Source organism: Peromyscus eremicus, chromosome 3 (genome assembly GCF_949786415.1).
Source record: "Peromyscus eremicus chromosome 3, PerEre_H2_v1, whole genome shotgun sequence".
NCBI lineage: Eukaryota > Metazoa > Chordata > Mammalia > Rodentia > Cricetidae > Peromyscus > Peromyscus eremicus.
Genome location: NC_081418.1, coordinates 42,454,165 through 42,474,750, shown reverse-complemented (window position 1 = coordinate 42,474,750; position 20,586 = coordinate 42,454,165). Strand labels below are relative to the sequence as shown.

Sequence of the window (20,586 nt, the reverse complement as noted above, 5' to 3'; positions counted from 1 at the left end):
GAAGCAAGTGCTGTTAAACCGCTGAGACATTTCTTACCCTGGATTAAGTGTTCTTCCTCGCTACTCCCATGGCATCCAGAACTTGTCTCTAATGTGGCCATCACACTTTATTGCACTTTCCTTGTGTTCCTGTCTGGGTTAATTGCTCTCCTTAAGGTTGAGAAACACACTGAATTTATGTTTGGTTTCAATGACTTAGGGTGGTGTCTGGTGCATTATCACATATATTAAAATAAGCTGACTTTGAATGCCCTAAAATACAAAACACCGAGTGCCTGAAACTATGTATGAAACTCACATCCCCATCTTTTAGGAGCTGACTGTTTTGGAGGGAAACAAGACCAGCGTAAGAAAAATACAATTAGAACTATAAGATACTTATGTGCACCAAAAACAGGGCCTGCAGACAAGGAGCAGAAAGTTGACCTGAGTACTAGCATAAAGAAGAATCTAATGGTTAGGAGGAGTGTTTTAAGATGGGGTGGAGATGGGAGAGAAGTACTAGATGTGCATACGGCATACTTATTGTGTTGAGATGGGATGAAAATGTTGGTTAAGGAAGAGATCAGGAGATACTGGGCAGGTCAGTGGGAGGGAGAGGAGCAACAGGTCAGACAGACAAGAGCAGAACATCCAGTTTCTTTTTCTTTGAACATGTGTCTTTGTCCTTTACAGTCTGTCTTCAGAACAGAATACTTCAGCATTCTAGATTGCTAATCCATCACAAATTCCTCAGCACCGTCAGAATCCAGAAGGGAATCTTGGCCTTCAACATGGGAAGTTTCCCTATTGAGGAACTGTATCTTCCTGAGATTTTCTAGTGTCCTTAAAGGTATTGTATGCTGGATCTTTTCCTTTTCTCCCTCTTTCCTCTCTCTTCTCTTTCCCCCTCCCCTCCCCTCCCCTTCCTTCCCTTTCCCTTCCCTCCCTCCCCTTCCCTTCCCTCTTATATGTCCTTCTTTTCTTTCTTTGTCATGGTCTTTCTATGTTGCCCAGGATGGCCTCAACCTCCTGAACTCATTATTACGCCTTCATCCTTCTCCTCCAGTCTCCGGAGGAGCCGGGACACCAAGCACGTACCTCCATGCCCAGATACACCTTTCTGTCTTGGCTGTAGTTTTGTGTTCCAGTGACTCTTCCCTCCAGCCTGGGTTGCACACAAACAACACAAGACGTACAACTTCTCACTGATAGTAAATTTTTTATTTCAATTTCAATACACACTCGAAACTAAACAGACAATTCTAGAAAAAGCTAAACATGAGAAAAGAATAAAGAACTTATTAGCCCCCTTCTCAAGAAGGGAGCTTTCAGGATTTCATTCGGTCTAGTCACAGTCTGGACAATTTTTTTTTAAAGGATTTATATGTAGACAAGCAAACTGGACAGGAAGCCTAAGGGGGCAGGGAACCTATTGATATGAATTTGGAATATTTTTCCAAACTGTGGTCTTTACAGAACCTGGGCTTCCCAGTCTCACCAATGTTCTCCTTCATTTTCAAGGCCCTATTACCTCCTTTTCTTTCTTTTTTTTTCTTTCCTTTTTTTTATTAAGAGATTTCCTGTTCATTTTACACACTAACCACAGAGTCCCCTGTCCTCCCTCCTCCTACCGCCCAGCCTTTTCCTCCAACCCACCCCCGATTCCCACCTCCTCAAGGCAAGATCTCCCGTGGGAATTCAGCTCAGCCTGGTACATTTAGTTGAGGCAGGTCCAAGCCCCTCCCCCATGCACCAAGGCTTCGAAAAGTGTCCCACCATAGGCACTAGACTCCAAAAAGCTGGCTCATGCACTAGGGACAGGTCCCGATCCCACTGCCGGGGGGGAGGGGGGGAGGGGGAGGCGGGGTGGTGGTGGTGCCTAAACAGTTCAAGCTAAACAACTGTCTCGCTTAGCCAGAGGACCTAGTCCAGTTCCATGGGGGCTCCTCAGCTATTGGTCCACAGTTCATGTGTTTCCACTAGTTTGGCTAGTTGTCTCTGTACTTTTTCCAATCAAATATCATCCTGAGTGAGGTAACCCAGACTAAGAAGGACAAACATGGTATGTACTCACTCATAAGTGGATACTAGATGTAAAGCAAAGGATAACCAGACTACAACCCACAGCTCCAGGGAGGCTAGCTAATAAGGAGGACCCTAGGGAGGACGCATGGATTGCAAAGCGATGGAGAAATGGATGAGATCTACATGAACAAACTGGGGGTGAGGGGGGTTAATGGAGGGCAAGAGATGGGGAAATGAGAGCTTAGGGGAGTGGGAGATTCGAGCTGGACCAGGAACAGAGTGGGAGAACAAGGAAAGAGATACCATGATAAATGAAGACACCATGGGAATAGGGAGAAGCAGAGTGCTAGGGAGGTTCCCAGGAATCCACAAAGATGACTCTACCATAGATTACTGGAATGGTCGAGAGGGTGCCTGAACTGACCTACTCTGGTGATCCGATGGCTGAATACCCTAACTGTCATGACAGAACCCTCATCCAGTGACTGATGGAAGCAGATGCAGAGATCCATTGCCGAGTCCCAGGCGGAGCTCCAGGAGTCCAATCGACAAGAGAGAGAGGAGGGATTCTATGAGCAAGAGACATCCCTTTATTTCTTACTGCTCAAAACAGCAACCACTAACCATCCAGTTTGGATGCTTCACACACCATCCTATGACTTTTCTTAAGTCCCACATCCTTTAGAAAACCTCCTTTCCAAGCCCCATTAACCTCTCCTCTCTCTAAACGACAAGTTCCCTCAGCTTGTATCCCACGTTCCCAATGGTCTGTATTAAGAATCATAGCAGGAACTGGAGAGCTAGCTCATCAATGAAGAGTCCTTGCTGCTCTTGCAGTGGACCTGAGTTTAGTTCCCAGCACTCACATCAAGTGGCTCACAACCACCTTTAACTCTAGCTTCAGGGGGAATCTGACACCTCTGCACTTACATGTACTACCCTTCATACATAATTAAAAATTAAATACATCTTTTTAAAAAATGTATAGCAGTTCCACCCTACACACACACACACATACACACACACACACACACACACACACACACACGTACACACACACATACACACACACACACACACACACACACACACACACACGAACGTCTCAGGCCTTAGCTATAGATAAGGATGGTTGTAAGTTGAAAGAAGTCAATTGAAAGTTAGAAGCTCCACAGACTTTCCCCCTCCGTTGTACATACGACTTCATTTCATTTAGAATCCTTATGTAGGTTAAATTTCACCACTGTCACTAGATTAGAATGTCACCTTTAAATCATTCAGTTAATGATTGAACTTTACAGATGAAATTGAGACTTCTAAGAGATGAAGTTGCTAATATATTAGCATGTATTTTTTCTTTTTTGTTTCAGATTTAATAATTACTTCCTTTCCTCTCCCCTCATTAGTTAAATAAATTTAATTTCTCAAGGACAAGGATCATGCTTATTCAGCTCCCACATCTACAATACCATTTATTAGTCTTCTCTTGTTTCCCACACAGGATCAAGATTGGGTCGGGCACACAGTGTGTGCTAAGAAAAGAATATTTTATTGGCTTAAATTCTCATAGAATGTGAATTACTTAGAGACGCTGACTTTAAGCCTCAGTGAATACTTGCTGCAAGTTGGTCCAGTTCTCAGTGAACAGCCATGGGCCCAAAGAAATATACCAAGTACGTAATCTTCTTTTCTCAAATAAGCTATGAACAGCAACTTTCCACTAGCTTCCTTTGCCCACTCACAACACTCTAGACGGTGTGAATCACAGAGTACACCTTTATTAATATTTTTTAGTTGACCAACTATTTGCAGAAAAAAACAAAACAAAACAGAGTTGAATTTGTGTTTCATGCAGCAACAAAAGGACTTTTGCCAAAAACAAAGCACCAGGCTGTTCAAGATGAGCACTGCTGGGACATTGAAGAGCTCTTCATGTAGTTCAAGGCTGAGTCTGAGATTCTGCTCTGTTTTGTACACACGCACACACACACACACACACACACACACACACACACATCATTTTGAAAAGTGCTACAGTAAAAATGATGCAATAGTATTGTTATGCATTACAATAAGAGAATACATCAAAAAGGCACAAACTTTGAGATGTTCAGTCAAAATGAACATATTTGAATCTATCCAATATGCTTGGGGATATTTTTAAGCCCTTTGGTCTGAACTTGGAGGACTAGGGTTGTTGCTCAGTGGTAGGGCCTTGTTTAGCAAGTGCAAGTCCCTAGGTTCCATCACCAGTATGGGAAAAGAAGGTCAAGAACTCCAAAATACTTTATTATTAGGTATTGCAACTTCCTCCTTTCCTTCAAAAGGAATTGGTGTGTGGTGGAAGATGGAAAAGTAAGTGAAATAATAGTACATCAAACTGTTTGCCATTGATGGCTATTTCTATACCCTAGTTCTAGGAAAAGAAACTTTTAGATGTGGTTAGGAAAGTGATTTGACCAGTAATCCAAGCAAAGCCAATAGGAATCAGAAATTTAATTGTGAGATTCTCTAGCTATGTTCCTTTTCATGACTGACCAATCGGCCATCCCTGGCAAAGTCAGGGCCATTTCAATGTGGAGGACAAGCAGGTAGGTAGTCAAAACAGTAGTAGGGGTCTTTAAGGTATTGTGATAGTCTAGCTGTCCGCAGAGTTTCCTTGGACAGTCTTCTAAAGCAACTTCTTTGAGTGATCCAAAAGTTCTATCGAAAAAAGTTAGCTTACTGGACGCCAGCATGTCTCAGAGACGTCTGTATTTGCTCAACCCTTTAATCTTAAATTTTTCCTCATGCAAACTGGCCATGAGTTCTATTCAATTCATGAGCACCTAAGTTAGTAATCTCTCAAGTTAAGCTCACACACTTTAACAGAGGGAGGCTGAGCCGGGCGGTGGTGGCGCACGCTTTTAATCCCAGCACTCGGGAGGCAGAGCCAGGCGGATCTCTGTGAGTTCGAGGCCAGCCTGGGCTACCAAGTGAGCTCCAGGAAAGGCGCAAAGCTACACAGAGAAACTCTGTCTTGAAAAACCAAAAAAAAAAAAACCCAAAAAACCAAAAAAACAAAAAAACAAAAAAAACAGAGGGAGGCTGAGGGCATGCAGAAAGTTGGGGCACAGGTCAGTAACGCAACTGGACCTTCCACCCCTTTCTCAGGTTTCATGATAACAGACCATCCAAGACTGCGGGAAATGCCTCTATTAAATTTCAGAAAAAAATAGGTCCAGATGGTGATGAGGTAAGAAAAACCGGTAGTATATGTCCTGTGTCATTTTCCTTGGGATTGCTTAAACTATCTTACTAACAGTGACTTTCTAAACCTCCTATGTAAAGCAAAGAGGAGCAAACATTTATATACAGAGTGAGGTTAGTTTATTTTATTTTCCAAAAAAGAAACAGAGAAGCTAAGGTGGGCAACAAGGACATATTAGCCACAAATCAGGACACAAAACCTAAAAACTAGTAACTTACCTTAGGATGTATTAAATTCTAATTCACCTAGACATCAAGGCTATTTTCTTATGTCACTTTTTAATTGCTTTTTAAAGTTAGCTTATAAAGTGATGTTTTGTTTGTTTGTTTGTTGTTTGTTTTGTAGTACTAGAGACTAAACTCGGGGCCTCATGTATACCAGTCTGTCACTCTATCACTGAGCTATCTTCATACCTCTCTTTTTAACTTTTTCATACAGGGTCTCACCAAGTTGCCCAGTATAACCTTGAACTCAAGCTCCTTCTCCCTCTGCCTCTGGAGGAGCCAAGACCACAAGCCTATGCCACCAAGCCTGGCAAAGTAATAAGTTTCATTATGACATTGAATGTGTCATATGTCTATGTCAATATAATTTACTCCTATTTGTCCTTCTCTGGCCACTGTTTATCCATGTTCTCTATCTTCCTCTTGCTGACTCATTTCTTCTCTCTCAAATAGTACCCTCTTCTGTGTTCATATCACCTATAGTTTACAATCTACTGTCCTAGTTAGTTTGAACTGTTAACTCAACACAGCCTAGAGTCGCCTAGAAGGTAGTCTCCCTTGAGGAATCACCCAGATCAAATTGGCCTGTAGATATATCTGTAGGGGGTTGTCTTGTTTGTTAATTGATGTAGAAAGGCCGAGTCCACTGTGGGGCAGCACCATTCCCTGGGTAAATAGTCGGGGCTAGAAAGCTAGCTAAGCATAAGCCTGGGAGTGAGCCAGCAATTCCTTCATGGCTTCTGCTACAGGTCCCTGCCCTGATTTCTCTATGACGGACTGTGACTTGGAAGTATAAGCCCAATGAATCCTTTCCTCCCCTAAGTTGTGTTTTTATCACCGCAGCAGAAAGGAAACTAGAACACCCACCACCTTGAGATCTCTCTTCCTCCCATTGATGATTTCGTTTCTATTTTCACCACCCCCACCCTACACACATTTAAATCTAGTTTCTGTATATGGAAGAAAAACAAGTGCGTTTATCTTTCCAAGTATGGCTTGTTTTACTTAACATGATGGGCTCCCAACCATTTTCCTGAGACTGCCTTAATTTTATTCTTCTTTAAAGCTAAATAAAGTCCACTGTGTATATATCGACCACAACATCTTTATCTATTCATCTATTGGATATCTGGGCTGGTTTCCACCCCTTAGCGATTGTGAATGGTACAGCAATAAGCATGAATATGCATAGATCTCTCTGTGGTCTGTTGACTTAGGAGTAGTATAGCTATGGTAGCCCTGCTTTCAATTCTTTTCAGAAACTTCCACATGGACTTCCATGGTGGCTGCATTGGTTTAAGCTGCCCCCAGCAGTGCATAAGGGTTTCAAGGTCACTGCTTATAGCAAAAGTCCATTGGGTGTCTTGGTTGCTTTCCCAAGATTATCATAGTCAAGTGAATTTTTGAAGCCAACTTTTATTTCTCCAGCGATAATGTAAGTCAACTTGACAAAATTAAAAACATATTCCAATTGTTAGGTTTAGTCAACTGCTACAGGCTGATTTGGAGCAGAGGCGCAATTCCTCAGAAAAGTCCAGAAGTTCAAATATTTTCCTCACAGACTTTTTCCTCTAAAATTAATTAAAACAAAACAAAAGTTTAAAGGGGAAAAAAGCCTTCAAACATTTTCCCCAACAAAATTGTCTAAGTTTTCTAGTACATATATCACACATTATACTTGTTTTTCATAACTTTTGTTTTGAACAAGCAGATGTCAGCTTTCCAAAAGTTAAAAACAAAATGATTAGTTCTTTGGATTTGTCCCATATTTCTCCTCACCCTTTCTAACAGAAGGGGCTGTGCTGAGTCTCTCGGTCCTAATCTAACCGAAAGCCTCAACTCCTGCAGTTTTCTCCTGAAGGACAGTACTGTCTTCCTACAGTTCTACCCTATCCTTCTTGTCTCCTTCATCTCCATCTGCTCCTAGCTTTGTTCACTTTTCAGGGGGTGCCTCCTTTTCCCAGAAGCCCATCTTAACTCTTTGGAGGTGCGGCCTCTTCTGAACTGATGATCCAAACACAGGATTGTGCTTGTCTCCTTGTATTCTGATCTCTGAGTATGCTAAGAAGGTCTCTGTCTCCTGTGTTCTTACTTTCATTCATCCTTAGATAATGCAGGGCTAAGTACATGGGGAGGAGCCCGTCCTTTATCAGACAGGACACTCTAACAGTCCCAATACCAGTACTTCTACCAATACAATGATGTTAAGTACTACACAGAAGGGACATCAAAATTTAACTATTTTGTCAACATCTCTAAAAGAATTATATTTTGCAGAGATATTCAGAAATGCAAAGTGCTCTCTCTTTTCCCTTCTTCTGTGAGTGTCGGTTCCCAGCTCAGTTGCCAGAGTTGTCCCTGGAGGCCCCCGGAATCTACACCTCTTAGGCTGTTGTCCATTTGTAACTTCTTTTCTCCTCACAGGTTAGCCCCTGGGCTAGCCTCTGGCTTGATGCCATCTGGCCATACTCCTGTAGAGGGAAAAGGAAGGGGAAGGGTGTGATTTCACTTGTCTACTATGATACAGCCTTTGAAGCATTGTATGTGTGTGTACATGTGTGCTCATGTGTGTGAGGGTCTATGGGGGTTGAAGGTACATGTGCGTCTGTGTATGGAGACAAGAAGTCACCCACAGGCTTTGCTCCCTGCAAACCACTCACCTTGTTTTTTGAGACAGGGTCTCCTACTGGCATCAGGCTTCCCTGGTTAGGCTAAGCTAACTAGCCGAGGAACGCCAGGGTTCTACCTGTTTTTGCCTCCCCGGAGATGGGATTACAATCATGTGCCATGATGCATGGCTTTTTATGAGACTGCTAGGGATCTCTTGCTCACATGGCAAGCACTTTTCTGGTCTGAGTTAGCTCCCTGGTCCCCTTATATGGAATTTCTAAGGCAGGTCCACATAACCATCCACAAACTTCTTCCCATATCTTAGGATTTCAGAATCCTGTTCTCCTGCCTGTAGACTTTGTTCCCCAAACCCCAGAATATAGCACAGGCAGAATAGGTTCTCCTCAATTAGTGTCTAGAAAAGACCATTTTAGTGAGAATGAGATGAGGTCACGCGTTTAATGGGTGTGACTCGGGCACTAGACAGATAGCTCAGAGGGAAAAATGTTCACACAGCAAGTGTGAAGGACCTGAGGTCGAATCCCCAGGTCAGGGTTGGGAATGTGGCTCAGTTGGTAGAGTGCTTGCCTGGCACTCGCAAAGCCCTCCATTAAATCCCAGTATTGGATAAACCAGGCATGATGGCGCAAGCCTGGAACCCGCACTTGACAGGTGGAAGCGAAGGATCCGAAGTTAGCTTCGGATGCATGAAACCCAGTCTTTAAAAAAAAAAAAGTTTTGTTTTGTTTTTCTAATGTGGCAGTGTGGGTCCATAACTCCAGTATTTGGGGGGAAGGGCCAGAGACAAGAGGATCCCTGGAACTTGCTTGCCAGCTAGTCTAGCTGAATCTGTAAGCTCTGTGTTCAGAGACAGTGTCTCAAAAAATAAGGTGGAAAGAAAGGCTCCTGATGTTTACCAGTACACACATGGGGGGAAGGGCGTGGGGGGGGGCGGGAGGAGAGGTGTGGCTTGAGACCACTAAATTCTGTTTCTTATCTTTAGATATTTGATATGACAGGGCAATCAAAATTTGTCCTTAAGAACCTCAGACACTACACAGTCCATCCAAATATGGTAGGTGGAAAAGCCCCCAAGACCTCTAAGGGTGAATTTCAGCAATGGGTCCAGAGATCTGACACAGAGTACCCCTAATACCTCCAAGTATCCCCCAGTTTCCAGGATGGGGAAGCAGGAGAGGCTGTTGGGATACATACTGGGATTTGTTTGTGAGGTGGGAGGAGAGACTCAGGGAGAACGTGGTCCCAGCTCATTTTATTCTTCAGTAGAGAAAACATAATCAGAGAAAATATGTGTAATCCGTGCTTCCTCCCTCCCTTCTGCCCTGGTCTTCCTATTCAGAGAAAAACAAGTGGGGAGGTGACTGCCCCTTGCCCACCCACACCTGCAGTGACGCACTCTGCTTCGTGACTGCCTTTCCTTTAACTGTTCTACAGCTAGTTAATAATGCCTGTGCCTGGAGAGAGATGTTGGAGGAAGTAAGAGCTGAGCTTCTGGGGTTTCCTCTCTGCCTCAGAGGCAGGTGTAGAAAGCCAATCGGACAGAAGACTTCTATTTGTGATACTAGGACTAGATGCTATCGTGTGTGTATGGGTGTGCGTGTGTGTGTGTGTGTGTGTGTGTGTGTGTGTGTGTGTGTGTGTGAGAGAGAGAGAGAGAGAGAGAGAGAGAGAGAGAGAGAGAGAGAGAGAGAGAGAGAGAAGAGAGAGACTTTAATCATCTTGTTCTGTTACTATGGAAACCCTTCCGGTGCATTTCCCCAGGCCCCTAGCTTATTTGCAGCTCTAAGGAAAGGCTGTGACAGAGAGCTTCCAAAAGTTTGAAATCGACAAATTTAAAGGCAGGTTTGTTCCGGCCCTGCTCAACCTCTCAGCTTGCCCTGCAGGGCGGGGGAAACTGGCCAACTGATTCCTTAGTCCTCCCTTGACCTGATCCCTTCATCTGTCTGGAAACCTTTCTCTCTACTCAGGCCAAGTACTATGAGCCTTTGAAGCCCAGTAAACTGCAAAGATTCCTGACTCAAAGGAATAAAATCAATAGTTTCATGATGAAAGTGGCAGAGTATGATCAGGATATGACCTTACTGCTCATGACCAACAACCCACCTCCCTGCTCTGTCAGCCAGGAGGAAAACGATGGCGCTCCAAAATACTTTCCTCCGGAATTCCAGCTCAAGGTAATGGTGCCCAAGAAAGTCTCCTGGTAGCCTAGGTATGGACCGGAGGGAGGGAGGGATTAGAGTAAACTCGGAGAAAGCCAACTGAACCTAGAGAAGGGTTAAAAGATGCTAACTACCTCCTTCTCATGCCCACTGACCATACATTCCGTGAAATCAGAATGGCTGTGAGTTTAAAGTCTGTGTGGGCTACACAGCAAGACCCTGCTGTCTCAAAACAAAACAAAACAAAACAAAAATAATTGTGGAACATATTCAGTAAGCTAAAACCTAGAATAAGACTATGAAGATTATCATAGGACAAATTCTACCTTGAAGAATCTTGGAATCCAGTAGATCAAAAAAAGGATACACATTAAAATAATTCTACTGCACCGGGATATGTGAATAATCCAAGAATACTTAAGATATGGAAATGATATAGACTAGAGAAGAATCTCCCTGTTGGGGAAAGGGGAGTAATCAGGGAGGTGTCTCACCACAAAAGAATAGGAGAATGTTCCAATCTGAGGGAATTGGGAAGGCTTGGAGACATAAAAAAGTGAGGTGCTTTCACGGAGATCTAGAGAGAAATGTGTGATTTAGAAAGCACATTTGCAGGTTGAAGGGAGGTGCATTAGTTACAGAAGAGACAAAAGCCAGCAAGATTAGTTAGGATGTTACTTTTATAGTCGAGATGAGCAATGCTGAAAATTTGAACTAAATTCAAAATAGCAGAGGAAGTGAGGAAAATTGATTTAAGAGTCAGGAGCTAAGAAAGATGTTGACAGCCTGGAGAGCAGGCCCAGTCTAACAGGAAGAAATTAAATAAATGAAAGTACAAAGAGAAGACTCTAACAGAGATTAGAGTCTGGGAATGGGCTAGCCTCAGAGCAAAATGTGAACTGGAGTTAGTACTTCTATAGTCACTGCATGGGTGGCAGCCAAAATGCAGTGGTGGATACTGAGAAAGAACTCGGGCATTCCTTGTCTGCGGTCCCCTGGGTCCCAGAATTTGTGTCCTTTGACAGTAACTTCAGTGTTTGTTGTGACAGTGGGTGTAATGTGTTTCTGAGAAAGAAACAAATGTGGACCAGAGCTGCTCTCCTTAACACAGAGTAGGGAACCAAGCAAACACGTAACCCGAGTGCACAAAACGCTGTCTTTCCAAAGCTGTCCCTTGTGAGTCCCCGAGGTCAGGCGCAGGACTTGATCGTCCTCATGAGCAAGCAGCACGAGTGGGATTGTATCAGTGGACAGGGTTAAGGTTCTGATTCTAAAGACTGGAAAGCATGGTATCTTTACTCTTCCTGCTGCACACACACCCCCAACGCTTTTTTGGTTCTAGGACTCCAAGCAAAGTATTCTTTCCTGTGCCCACGCACAGTATAGGTTCCAGTAAGCAAGCTGAAGTTTTTGCCCTCGGCCCCTTCTAAGTGACTCTGGTCCTGGCACTGTCTCCTATGAGAATGCCTAAGTGGCTTTGTTTTGCACAGTATAACCCTATCTCTACTCTTAATATGGACCAGGTATGGATACAAGATCCAGTGTTGCTAAAGTCCTATGCTGGTAACTGACCTGAGGTGCAGATTGGCACCTCCAAACCCAAACAAACCAAAACTAAACCAACCAACATACTAGCCCCCAAATCCCTGAGTAAATCCCAGATTTTCATTTCTAAGCACCCAAATTAGAAAACGAAAAGATTAAGGCAATGGGAATGAAGATTGAAAGGGCACACAGAGGGCCGGGCGGTGGTGGCACACGCCTTTAATCCCAGCACTCGGGAGGCAGAGTCAGGTGGATCTCTGTGAGTTCGAAACTACGCAGAGAAACCGTCTCGAAAAACAAAAAAAAAGGGGGGGGGCGGGTACACAGAGTGATGCCATGAAAGAATCGAACCGTGGGAAAGAAGGGTAGTGCAAGGGCCCGGAACGTGCTTGGTTGCAGTTACAGGGAAGGAAGGAGACAGGGGTCAGGGAGAAAGACAGATATAATCATATAGATTGCATCCTTGGACCCATCTCTATACACATATACATGTAGGTTACAAAAGGGCTAAGGAAGTTTCAGAGTTTGAGAAGAGGGAGGGAGAGGGAGAGAGAGGGGAAAGACAGAAGTGGAAGAGGACAGGAAGAGAGAAGGGCCTTGTTAATATGTCCCAGTTAAGACACCTGGGCACTCTCCTCTAGTGCCATCTTGGATCCTAAATAATTTTCAGTTCCGGCTTATTTTATCTGTGTTTAAATCTTTAAAAAGAAAAGAAAAAAGCCTTTATTTTTGAGAGGAGAGGGGTGACTCACTGAGGTCAGAAGACAACCTCCCAGGGTGGGCTCTCTCTTTCCATCATGGAATCATCAGACTTGGCAATAAGGCCCTTTACCTACCTTTTCCACTGATCTGTCTCACCACCTCTTTCCTTTCTTCTTTCTTTCTTTCTTTCTTTCTTTCTTTCTTTCTTTCTTTCTTTCTTTCTCCCTCCGAGGTCCAGTTCTGCTAAGGTTCCACTGTTCTCAATGGCAGGGTCATCAACTAGGCCTTAGTTTCTAGGTTCTGCTGTCTCATTTTGTCACCTGTTAACTTGCAGAGAGTCCTGTGTCTTCAAACTGGACCAGCTTAAAGAGAAGGGGTTCAGAACAAAACAGCAATAGTTTAGTGGCCATGCCATGTATTTTTAAAAAGATTGTAAAATTATGAAAGTAAGAGCTTAGTATGTCAAGTGACACCCTGTCTCTTCTACTATGTGCCAGACCCCATGAAGGCTGAGAGACTAGGGGTGTATTGGCAAGTAGCATCTTTGCTTTGCTGAAGTCTAGTGACTTATCTATGCAGACCACAGGCAAAGAAGCAACCACGCAGATCACCCATAATGTGACAGGCGCTTTGAAAATCAGGAACAGGAAATGGAACGTGAGTGGGAGTTTGAGATCGTGTGACTCAGGGAGGTTCTCAGGAGAGGCTGTGACTACTCAATAGATATTTAAGGCGGGGAAGTAACATGGGATTGCTGCTCCCAGCATCCTGGTCTCCTTTTACACAGCCTCACATTTGGAAAACATTGATCGGAACTTTCTCTAGTGAGATAAATCAGGAGAATAAGGCAATTCAAACTGAATCAGGTGAACAGTTCAAATTATTGACGATGCTTATCTTGGGAGAAACAGCCTAGGAGGTACGTGGCGGATATCTTCAAAATTTTTGAGCATGCTGTGCAGGAGGCACTGGATTCCTTCTGTTTAAACTATTTTGAAAAAAGGTACAAGGAGATGGATATTGGTTAGTTGAAGAGGAAGCTTCCATTTGTCATGATGATTAGTGTGTGTGTTACATGAGGAGGAGGAAGAACAGGCATGCATATATTAGATCATATGTGGAAATCAGAAGACAGCTTTGTGGAGTGAGTTCCGGGGTTGGAGCTCAGGTCTCCAGGCTTGGTCAGCAAGTGCCTTTACCTGCTGAGCCAGCTCACCGACCTCTTGTGTTGGGTTTGCTCTTTCTTTCTTTTTTTTTTTTTTCTTTCTTTTTTTTTGTATAGGACAACGGGATCACTTGGCAGGGAGATTATGGATGGGATATGAGTGCCAGATGGACAGTCACACTGGATGACTTTTAAGAGTCTGAAAGCTTTTGAATATGTGACCTTCAGGAATGGTAAAATTGTTACCTCATAAGACCTTTCATTCTATAGCCGTTCCACAGCAGAGAAAAGAATGTAGTAGATAAGGCAGCTATCTCCAAGGAAGGAAGGTAGTATTCCATGGGTCTGTTTCCCAATTTACTCCTAAATATTTGGTCTCCCAAGCAATTCACTGATTGGGTCTAAGTGTGCCATGTCAGAGACACAGACAGGCACATCTGTGTCTTTACCCCATGTCAGAATTCATTGAATAACAATAAACTCACAGGCGACTTTGCTTTCTTTGGTTGGCTGCAATTTGCCAAGCAGTCCTGATTTCCCTTGATAGCTGGCTGCTGGCAAACACAGATCATTTGATTACAATCTTAACTACTAATAAAAAAAACTCTCCATTTTGTACACATTACACATCACACAGCAAATCTATCTATCCCTCTATCCATCTATAGACATGAAGGTTTCAGAATGTCTATTATAGAGGCTGCAGAGTTTAGGAAGCTTAAAGAGATCTTACTGGAGGCAGAGGCAGAGAGCTAGAATGGATGCAAAAGAATTACCAGAGGTAGTTAGATAAGATTAACAAGCCATTTGGAGAAGACCCCAGTTGGAAAGGTACCTGAAGCTCGGAGCTGAGTGGCAGTGTTTCAGGGTCCAGTTGAGCTGAAAGGCAAAGAGCCATGGTGATGAGGCGCAGCATGGGGCCTGGATGGATGACGGAATGGGTGGATGGGCAGACAATCAAGGAAGCCTTGCCAAGTGGTGGAGACCAAGCTGAGCTGAAGCCTCAGGGGCAGTCATGAGTTCTCAACCTGTCAGTCCCTTGGCACACACACTGGTCACATGACCGGTCTCTGGGACTGCCTCCATCACAGTGTTAGGTGTCTTTCTCTTTATGGAGTTCAGGAGAGAGCCGTTGGTCTGGTGTGTCCAGTAAGGTCTCGGGTTTTTCTGATATGGTTTTGCTTTGCAGTAAACTTAGGAGTAACTTAGGAGTAAGTTGCTTTCCAGTCTGCCTCAGGATTGGTGCTGAATGGGAGAAGGTTTCTATGTGTGCTACGAAATACAGAATCCTCCTCCTCTGCCTTTGCACTCAAAATGAAGCCAAAGAAACCTGGAGAAAGGCACAGCTAGAGAGTCGCTGTTTTACACAATATGGAGTAACCTAGGGCAGGGCACAGTTGTGACTGCCATAGACTCTTTCCCCAAACCTAGGAACTCCCTCTGCCACTCGTTTTCAGGAGCCCATAACTAAGTAGCTCAGCCAATTACTCAGGAAACGGACCAAGCTCTGGGAAAGGTACCTGACAACAAATCTCGTGTTTTCCCACTCCTCTCGCTGTGGTTTCTGAGTTTCCACTTTTCCCTCTGGTTGGTTGGGTGCGTCATTTCCCCGTATCCCACTCTCATTTAGTCCAGGAACTCAGCTCAGTCTGTAAACTTGTAGGCATTCAGCTTCCTTCCTCCTTTGCTCTTTTTTCCCCCCTCAGGAAACTTGCCATCAGCACAAACCCACCAAGAACTTCTGCCTTCTCACAATGCCTCAGAAAAAGAAGTTAAGACCAGATCTGAAGTCAGTCTTCCCTATGATCCGGATAGGTGACCCTACAGCCAAGGGACAACAGTGGTTTAGGTGAAGTGCTAGCTCTTACTGTGCTCGTTTTTTCTCTTCTCTTTCCCTTGTGCGTACTGCTAGATCATTTAGTAAACACGCATGGAAACCCAAGGGGACTTAGGATAAGGTCGACTGGAAGAGGATGCAACAGAGAAGCGTCCTTCTGCAGTTTTGGCTGTAAAGGAGAGGTCAAAAACACCTAAGATTGCCGGGCGGTGGTGGCGCACGCCTTTAATCCCAGCACTCGGGAGGCAGAGCCGGGCGGATCTCTGTGAGTTCGAGGCCAGCCTGGGCTACCAAGTGAGTTCCAGGAAAGGTGTAAAGCTACACAGAGAAACCCTGTCTCGAAAAACCAAAGAAAAAAACCAAAACCAAAAACAAAAAACACCTAAGACATTCTTCGTGTTTCCTGAGCTAAGTGTTGTCTTCAGCAACAGGGCCTTACCATCAGGGAGTGGAGACACGGCCGCACTGAGGCACACAGGAACACAGAGACTGTGGCAGCTGGTACAGGACCCAAGTAGATTTGAGACAGAAGGGTCCCAGCACTGAGAAGTGGATACGGGATCCTATCCTTAACCAAGGACCTATCTGCAATTAAGACCCACAGGCAAGGGAAAAGAGGTTTTCTCCAATAGAGTCTCACTAGGTATACTGACTACGTTTCAGGACAGGCCCCAAGCCCAGGAAGAGCTGGCCAACACAACAAAATGAAACCAATGGTATTTTTTGTGGACTTTTAATTTAATTGCTCTTTGTTTTAGCATTTTATTGGTCTTTTGCTTGTTTGTTTAGATTTTCATTTTTTTTGTGGGTTTTTGTGTTTCTTATTTTATTTTATTTTTTTAATTCTTTTTTGGAGAGAGAGAAAACAGTTGAATGAGGAGGAGGATCTGAGAGGAATTGAGGGAGGGGAAATCATGATCAAAATTTTTTGTGTGGAAAACATTTTTTCAATAAAAAGGAAGAAAAAAAAGCAGGGTGGTGGCGGCACACGCCTTTAATCCCAGCACTCCAGAAGTAAAGGCAAGCATATCTCTGTGAGTTCGAGGCCAGCCTGGTCTACAGAGCTAGTTCCAGGCCAGCCAGGGCCACACAGAGAGACCCTGTCTTGAAATACAAAAACACAAAATGAAACAAAGAAACCAAAAAAGAAGACACTCTGACCTATTATATCACTTATATGCTAATGAAAGAAACACAGCAATGCAAAAGTAAAGTTTTCCACTGATGATGATTTCAAGAATGAAGGAAAATGTATTCTAAGGTCTGTTTGGAGGAGACAGCAAAATGAAAGTGTGGGTTAAGGACCAGAGGAACAAATGCCATGAGGGGGAAAAAAAAGGAAGTTTTGGAAGGCTGGGAGTTGGCTCAGTTAAGTGCTCACTGCACTCATTTCAGGCCTGAAGTTTGATCTCTGGCATCCAGGTCAAAAGGCCAGACTGTGGGGTGCAAACTCGGATTGCCAACACTGGGAAGTGGAGACAGTAGGATCCATGGAGTTTCCTGGCCAGACAGTCTAGCAAACTCCAGGTTCAATGACAGCCCCGTCTCACAAAGTAAGAGACTGAGTGAGGAAGACACCCACACATCTCTGTCCTCCACACTCGCATGCACACACATGCACCTCTGTATGCACAGATGCACGCACACACATGAGCAATTTTTTAAAATAAACATAAGAAGGTTTTATTTGAAATTATTCATAGGAGGAGAGTTTATCTCATATTGAGAAGACAGGATTCTGGAATTAACTGAAAGGTTTCTAGTGTGACCAGTATCCCAACTCCTCCTTTTTTTTTTTAACCCCAAACCCCTGGTCATTGTCCTTTCTCGCTTGGGATCTCTGAGGATGTGGCTGACTTTTAGGTGACTAGCCAGTAACCCACAGCCCTAGATCAACCACGTGTACTTTTGTTGGTTAAGGTTTTCCACTGAGAATGATTTCGAGACCGAAGGGAGGTATTCCGAAATCTATGCCTTGAGGAAACAGAAAAAAATGTACCCTAAGCTCATCTTCGCTCCAGTCTGCCAGAGAAGGGCCAAGGAAGACGGTAAGCTCTCCTCTCTCCGCACTGTGCCTTACAACACCGAGATGTGGCCTGGAGGGAGACTCTGCCGGGCTTAGAGAGTTGTTTGAGCTGGCGTCTGTCGTGATGGGTCCAAACACTACTTTTCCTTTTTTTTTACCGGAGCTGAGGACTGAACCCAGGGCCTTGTGCTTGCTAGGCAAGCGCTCTACCACTGAGCTAAATCCCCAACCCCACTACTTTTCCTTGTAGAAGGAAAGTTAAGATGGTGCTAGACTATCCTGATACTCAAAATTGGAGAAGGTTCAAGAAAGTATAGGGTTTCCTGAACGATATCTACTACTTTCATAATGATGCATTTTAAAGTAAAAAAAAAAACCCCCCAAAAAAAAAAAACAAACCAAAAACCCTCTTAAACTAAATACTATAATTGCTGACAACATTGCTTTGACATTTAGGTACATATAGCTTAAAATGTTTATCTGTGCACAACCTAAAGCCTCTCAGACGTGTGCACATCATACTTTCTGGAAAATGGCTTTAAAGGGCCAAAGGCTAAGTCAGGAGGCAGAGGCAGGCAGATCTCATGAGTTTACCTGCTTTACACAGTGAGTTCCAAGACAGCTAGAGCTACTTAGTGAGACCTCGTCTTGAAAGGACAACAAAAAGTATGAGTCTCAGAGCCCCACAAGTCTCTTTGAGATAGGGCTGAGGAGAGGGTGGAAAGGGGTTTATAGAGGAAGGTATAATAGAAAGCTTATATATTGTCTCTCATTTGAGAACACCCATGGAGGGGAGCTCTGTGTTAGACTTGTACTGAACACCAAAGGTAAAGACAGTCTAGACCAAGAAGGGCCTTGTATAGTATCTAAATATGGGCTTGGATTTCCTCCACTAAATAGTTGGGCCTCACTGAAGGGTTTCAGGGTGTCAAATACATCTGTATATTAGACACGCAACTGACTTCACCAACCATGGCTTTAGCCTAAGACAGTCATTTTTGAGAGATACAGGTTATATTATGCCACCCCTACATTGGCTCCTTTTATCTTCTCTGCTCTGCCTACACCGGTTTGCCATCTCTTCCATTCTGTTCCTACCTGTGCTTTTCCTTAACCCATATACAACTAAAACCACCTGTAGTGAGGGGAAAAAAATGGATCAATGTATAAAAGAGCCGAAGAAGCAGAGTGGTCTGTCTTGCTTAAAGAGTCCAGCCTCACCCCACCTCTAGTTTCTTCTCTCTTCCACAGATCTCCATCCCATTCTCTGTTCTTGGTAATTGCCAGGTTCCATGACCATGTCCCTACCTGACGCCCAGTAACTATGGGCCAAGGGAAAAGAGGGTCTCTACAGCAGGTCTTTCTTGTCAGACTTTCTTTGAACTACCAGCTCCCAAATAATGACACGGAGACTTAATATTAATTATGAAAGCTTGGCCTTAGCTTAGGCTTGTTTCCAACTAGCTCTTATAACATATTAATCTAAACTCACCTGTTTATATTAATCTATATTCTGCCACATGACTCTTTACCTCTCCTCCACACTGTACATCTAACTACCTCTGCATCTCACTGGCTTAATCCCCAGCATGCCTCAGATTCTCCAAGTTCCTCCCCCACCCCCAACTCCTGCTTATCCTCTCCTGTCTAGCTATTGGCCATTCAGCTCTTTATTAAACCAATCAGAAGGTGCCTTGGCAGAGACACATCCTCACAGTGTACAAAAAGATTATCCCACATCAGGTTTCTCCTCCAAAGCCTGGTTATTTTCAGCCCCAGAATATAGAAGAGGAAACATCTATTTCTTTTATGAGAAATTCCACCTAATGAGTGTGGGTTAGACTTCATAAGCCATACGAGGCAGCTATAATCATTAGCATAGTACTTAAAAATTTGAATTAGATTTATTAATTTTATTTTATGTATGAGTGTTTTGCCTACGTGCTGTGTACCGCATGTGTGCTTGGTACCCAGAGATCGGAAGAGAGTACATCAGATTCCCTGGAATTGGAGTTACTAATAGTTGTGTGCTGTTAATTAAACCTGGGTCCTCTGCAAGAGCAACAAGTTCTCTTTAAGTACTGAGCCATCTGTCCAACCTCTATCATAGCATTTCCAAGCTATTATCTCCTCTGTCCCCCAAATGTTGTCCCGTGATATTTTGTGTGTGTATGTGTGTGAGAGATCTGGGTAGAAGTTGTTAGAAGCTGGTTAGGAGGTTGCTTAAGAGGCAAACCACGCCCTGAACCGAGGACAGCAGTTAAGATCCTTCATCAATAGACAACGCCCTAAGAACAGGTGAAGCCAGAAAGACCATCTAGAAATGTGATGCCATCCATGCTAAAGGTAGAAAAAGTGTGTTATTCATACTCTAAGACGAGAAGGAAAATGAGAAAACATTTTGGGAAAGCACTGAGGCATGTGATGAGTGTGTCCCTTAAATTACTTTAGTGTTAATATGGCTGCAGATTGAATCATTTGAAAAGGGTGAGCGCTACGAAGACTACACTGGCAGTGGGTTTTGGTGAGGAAAGAATCCAGAACCATAAGAGGTCAGAAATGGCAGTCCCAAAATCTATCCTCTTGGTAAGAGTGAAGACCAGCTTTCTGGTCCCTCCAAACGTATCGCATCACGCCTTCCAAGTATCCTTCTAGTACTTTCGGGGATGCACTTTCAATGTGTCCTGTGCTTTGTTGTAGCTTCCAAGAAGTCAGAGGGTGAGACACCAACTTCGCAAGTGCTCTGGGAACCACTGACATTTTCAAAGCTCCTGGAAGAGAAGCCCACCAGATGTGTGCCAGGAGATAGCGTCTTTCGCTACGGGAGGGCCCAGCAGTGGGTTATCAAAAATGCCGCTGTCATTAAGTGAAGGCAAATCCTTCTAGTCCAACTCCTGGCTCTCCAAGAAACTGAGGAGGCCCAGAGAAGTCACCAACCAAATAAAGTTCCACACTTGCTGCCTCAAACCTGGGTTGCAGAGGCTGGGAAGCGGGGCGGGGCAAGCCTCGGGGCAGCGCCTGGCCCCGCCCCTGTGCGGCA

At 44.0% G+C, this 20,586-nt stretch overlaps 1 protein-coding gene across 1 annotated transcript; it reads left to right on the top strand.

Annotated features, from left to right (window-relative positions):
* The first annotated feature begins 722 nt into the window (after positions 1–722).
* Positions 723–20,513, top strand: Tsga13 (testis specific 13). Its single transcript, XM_059257525.1, has 8 exons — positions 723–832; positions 3,509–3,680; positions 5,161–5,242; positions 9,095–9,166; positions 10,080–10,286; positions 15,390–15,532; positions 17,441–17,568; positions 20,247–20,513. Exons 2-8 carry the CDS (start codon positions 3,658–3,660, stop codon positions 20,414–20,416), a joined length of 825 nt encoding a protein of 274 aa, XP_059113508.1. The 5' UTR covers positions 723–832; positions 3,509–3,657; the 3' UTR covers positions 20,417–20,513.
* The last annotated feature ends 73 nt before the right edge of the window (positions 20,514–20,586 follow it).

Bases quoted from the DNA above. Each gene is read 5' to 3' on its own strand.
- Tsga13 (XM_059257525.1), top strand. From the start codon at position 3,658: ATGGGCCCAAAGAAATATACCAA. The intron at 15,533-17,440 runs GTGAAGTGCTAG...TTGTTGGTTAAG, and splicing joins AAGGGACAACAGTGGTTTAG to GTTTTCCACTGAGAATGATT. The intron at 17,569-20,246 runs GTAAGCTCTCCT...GCTTTGTTGTAG, and splicing joins GAGAAGGGCCAAGGAAGACG to CTTCCAAGAAGTCAGAGGGT.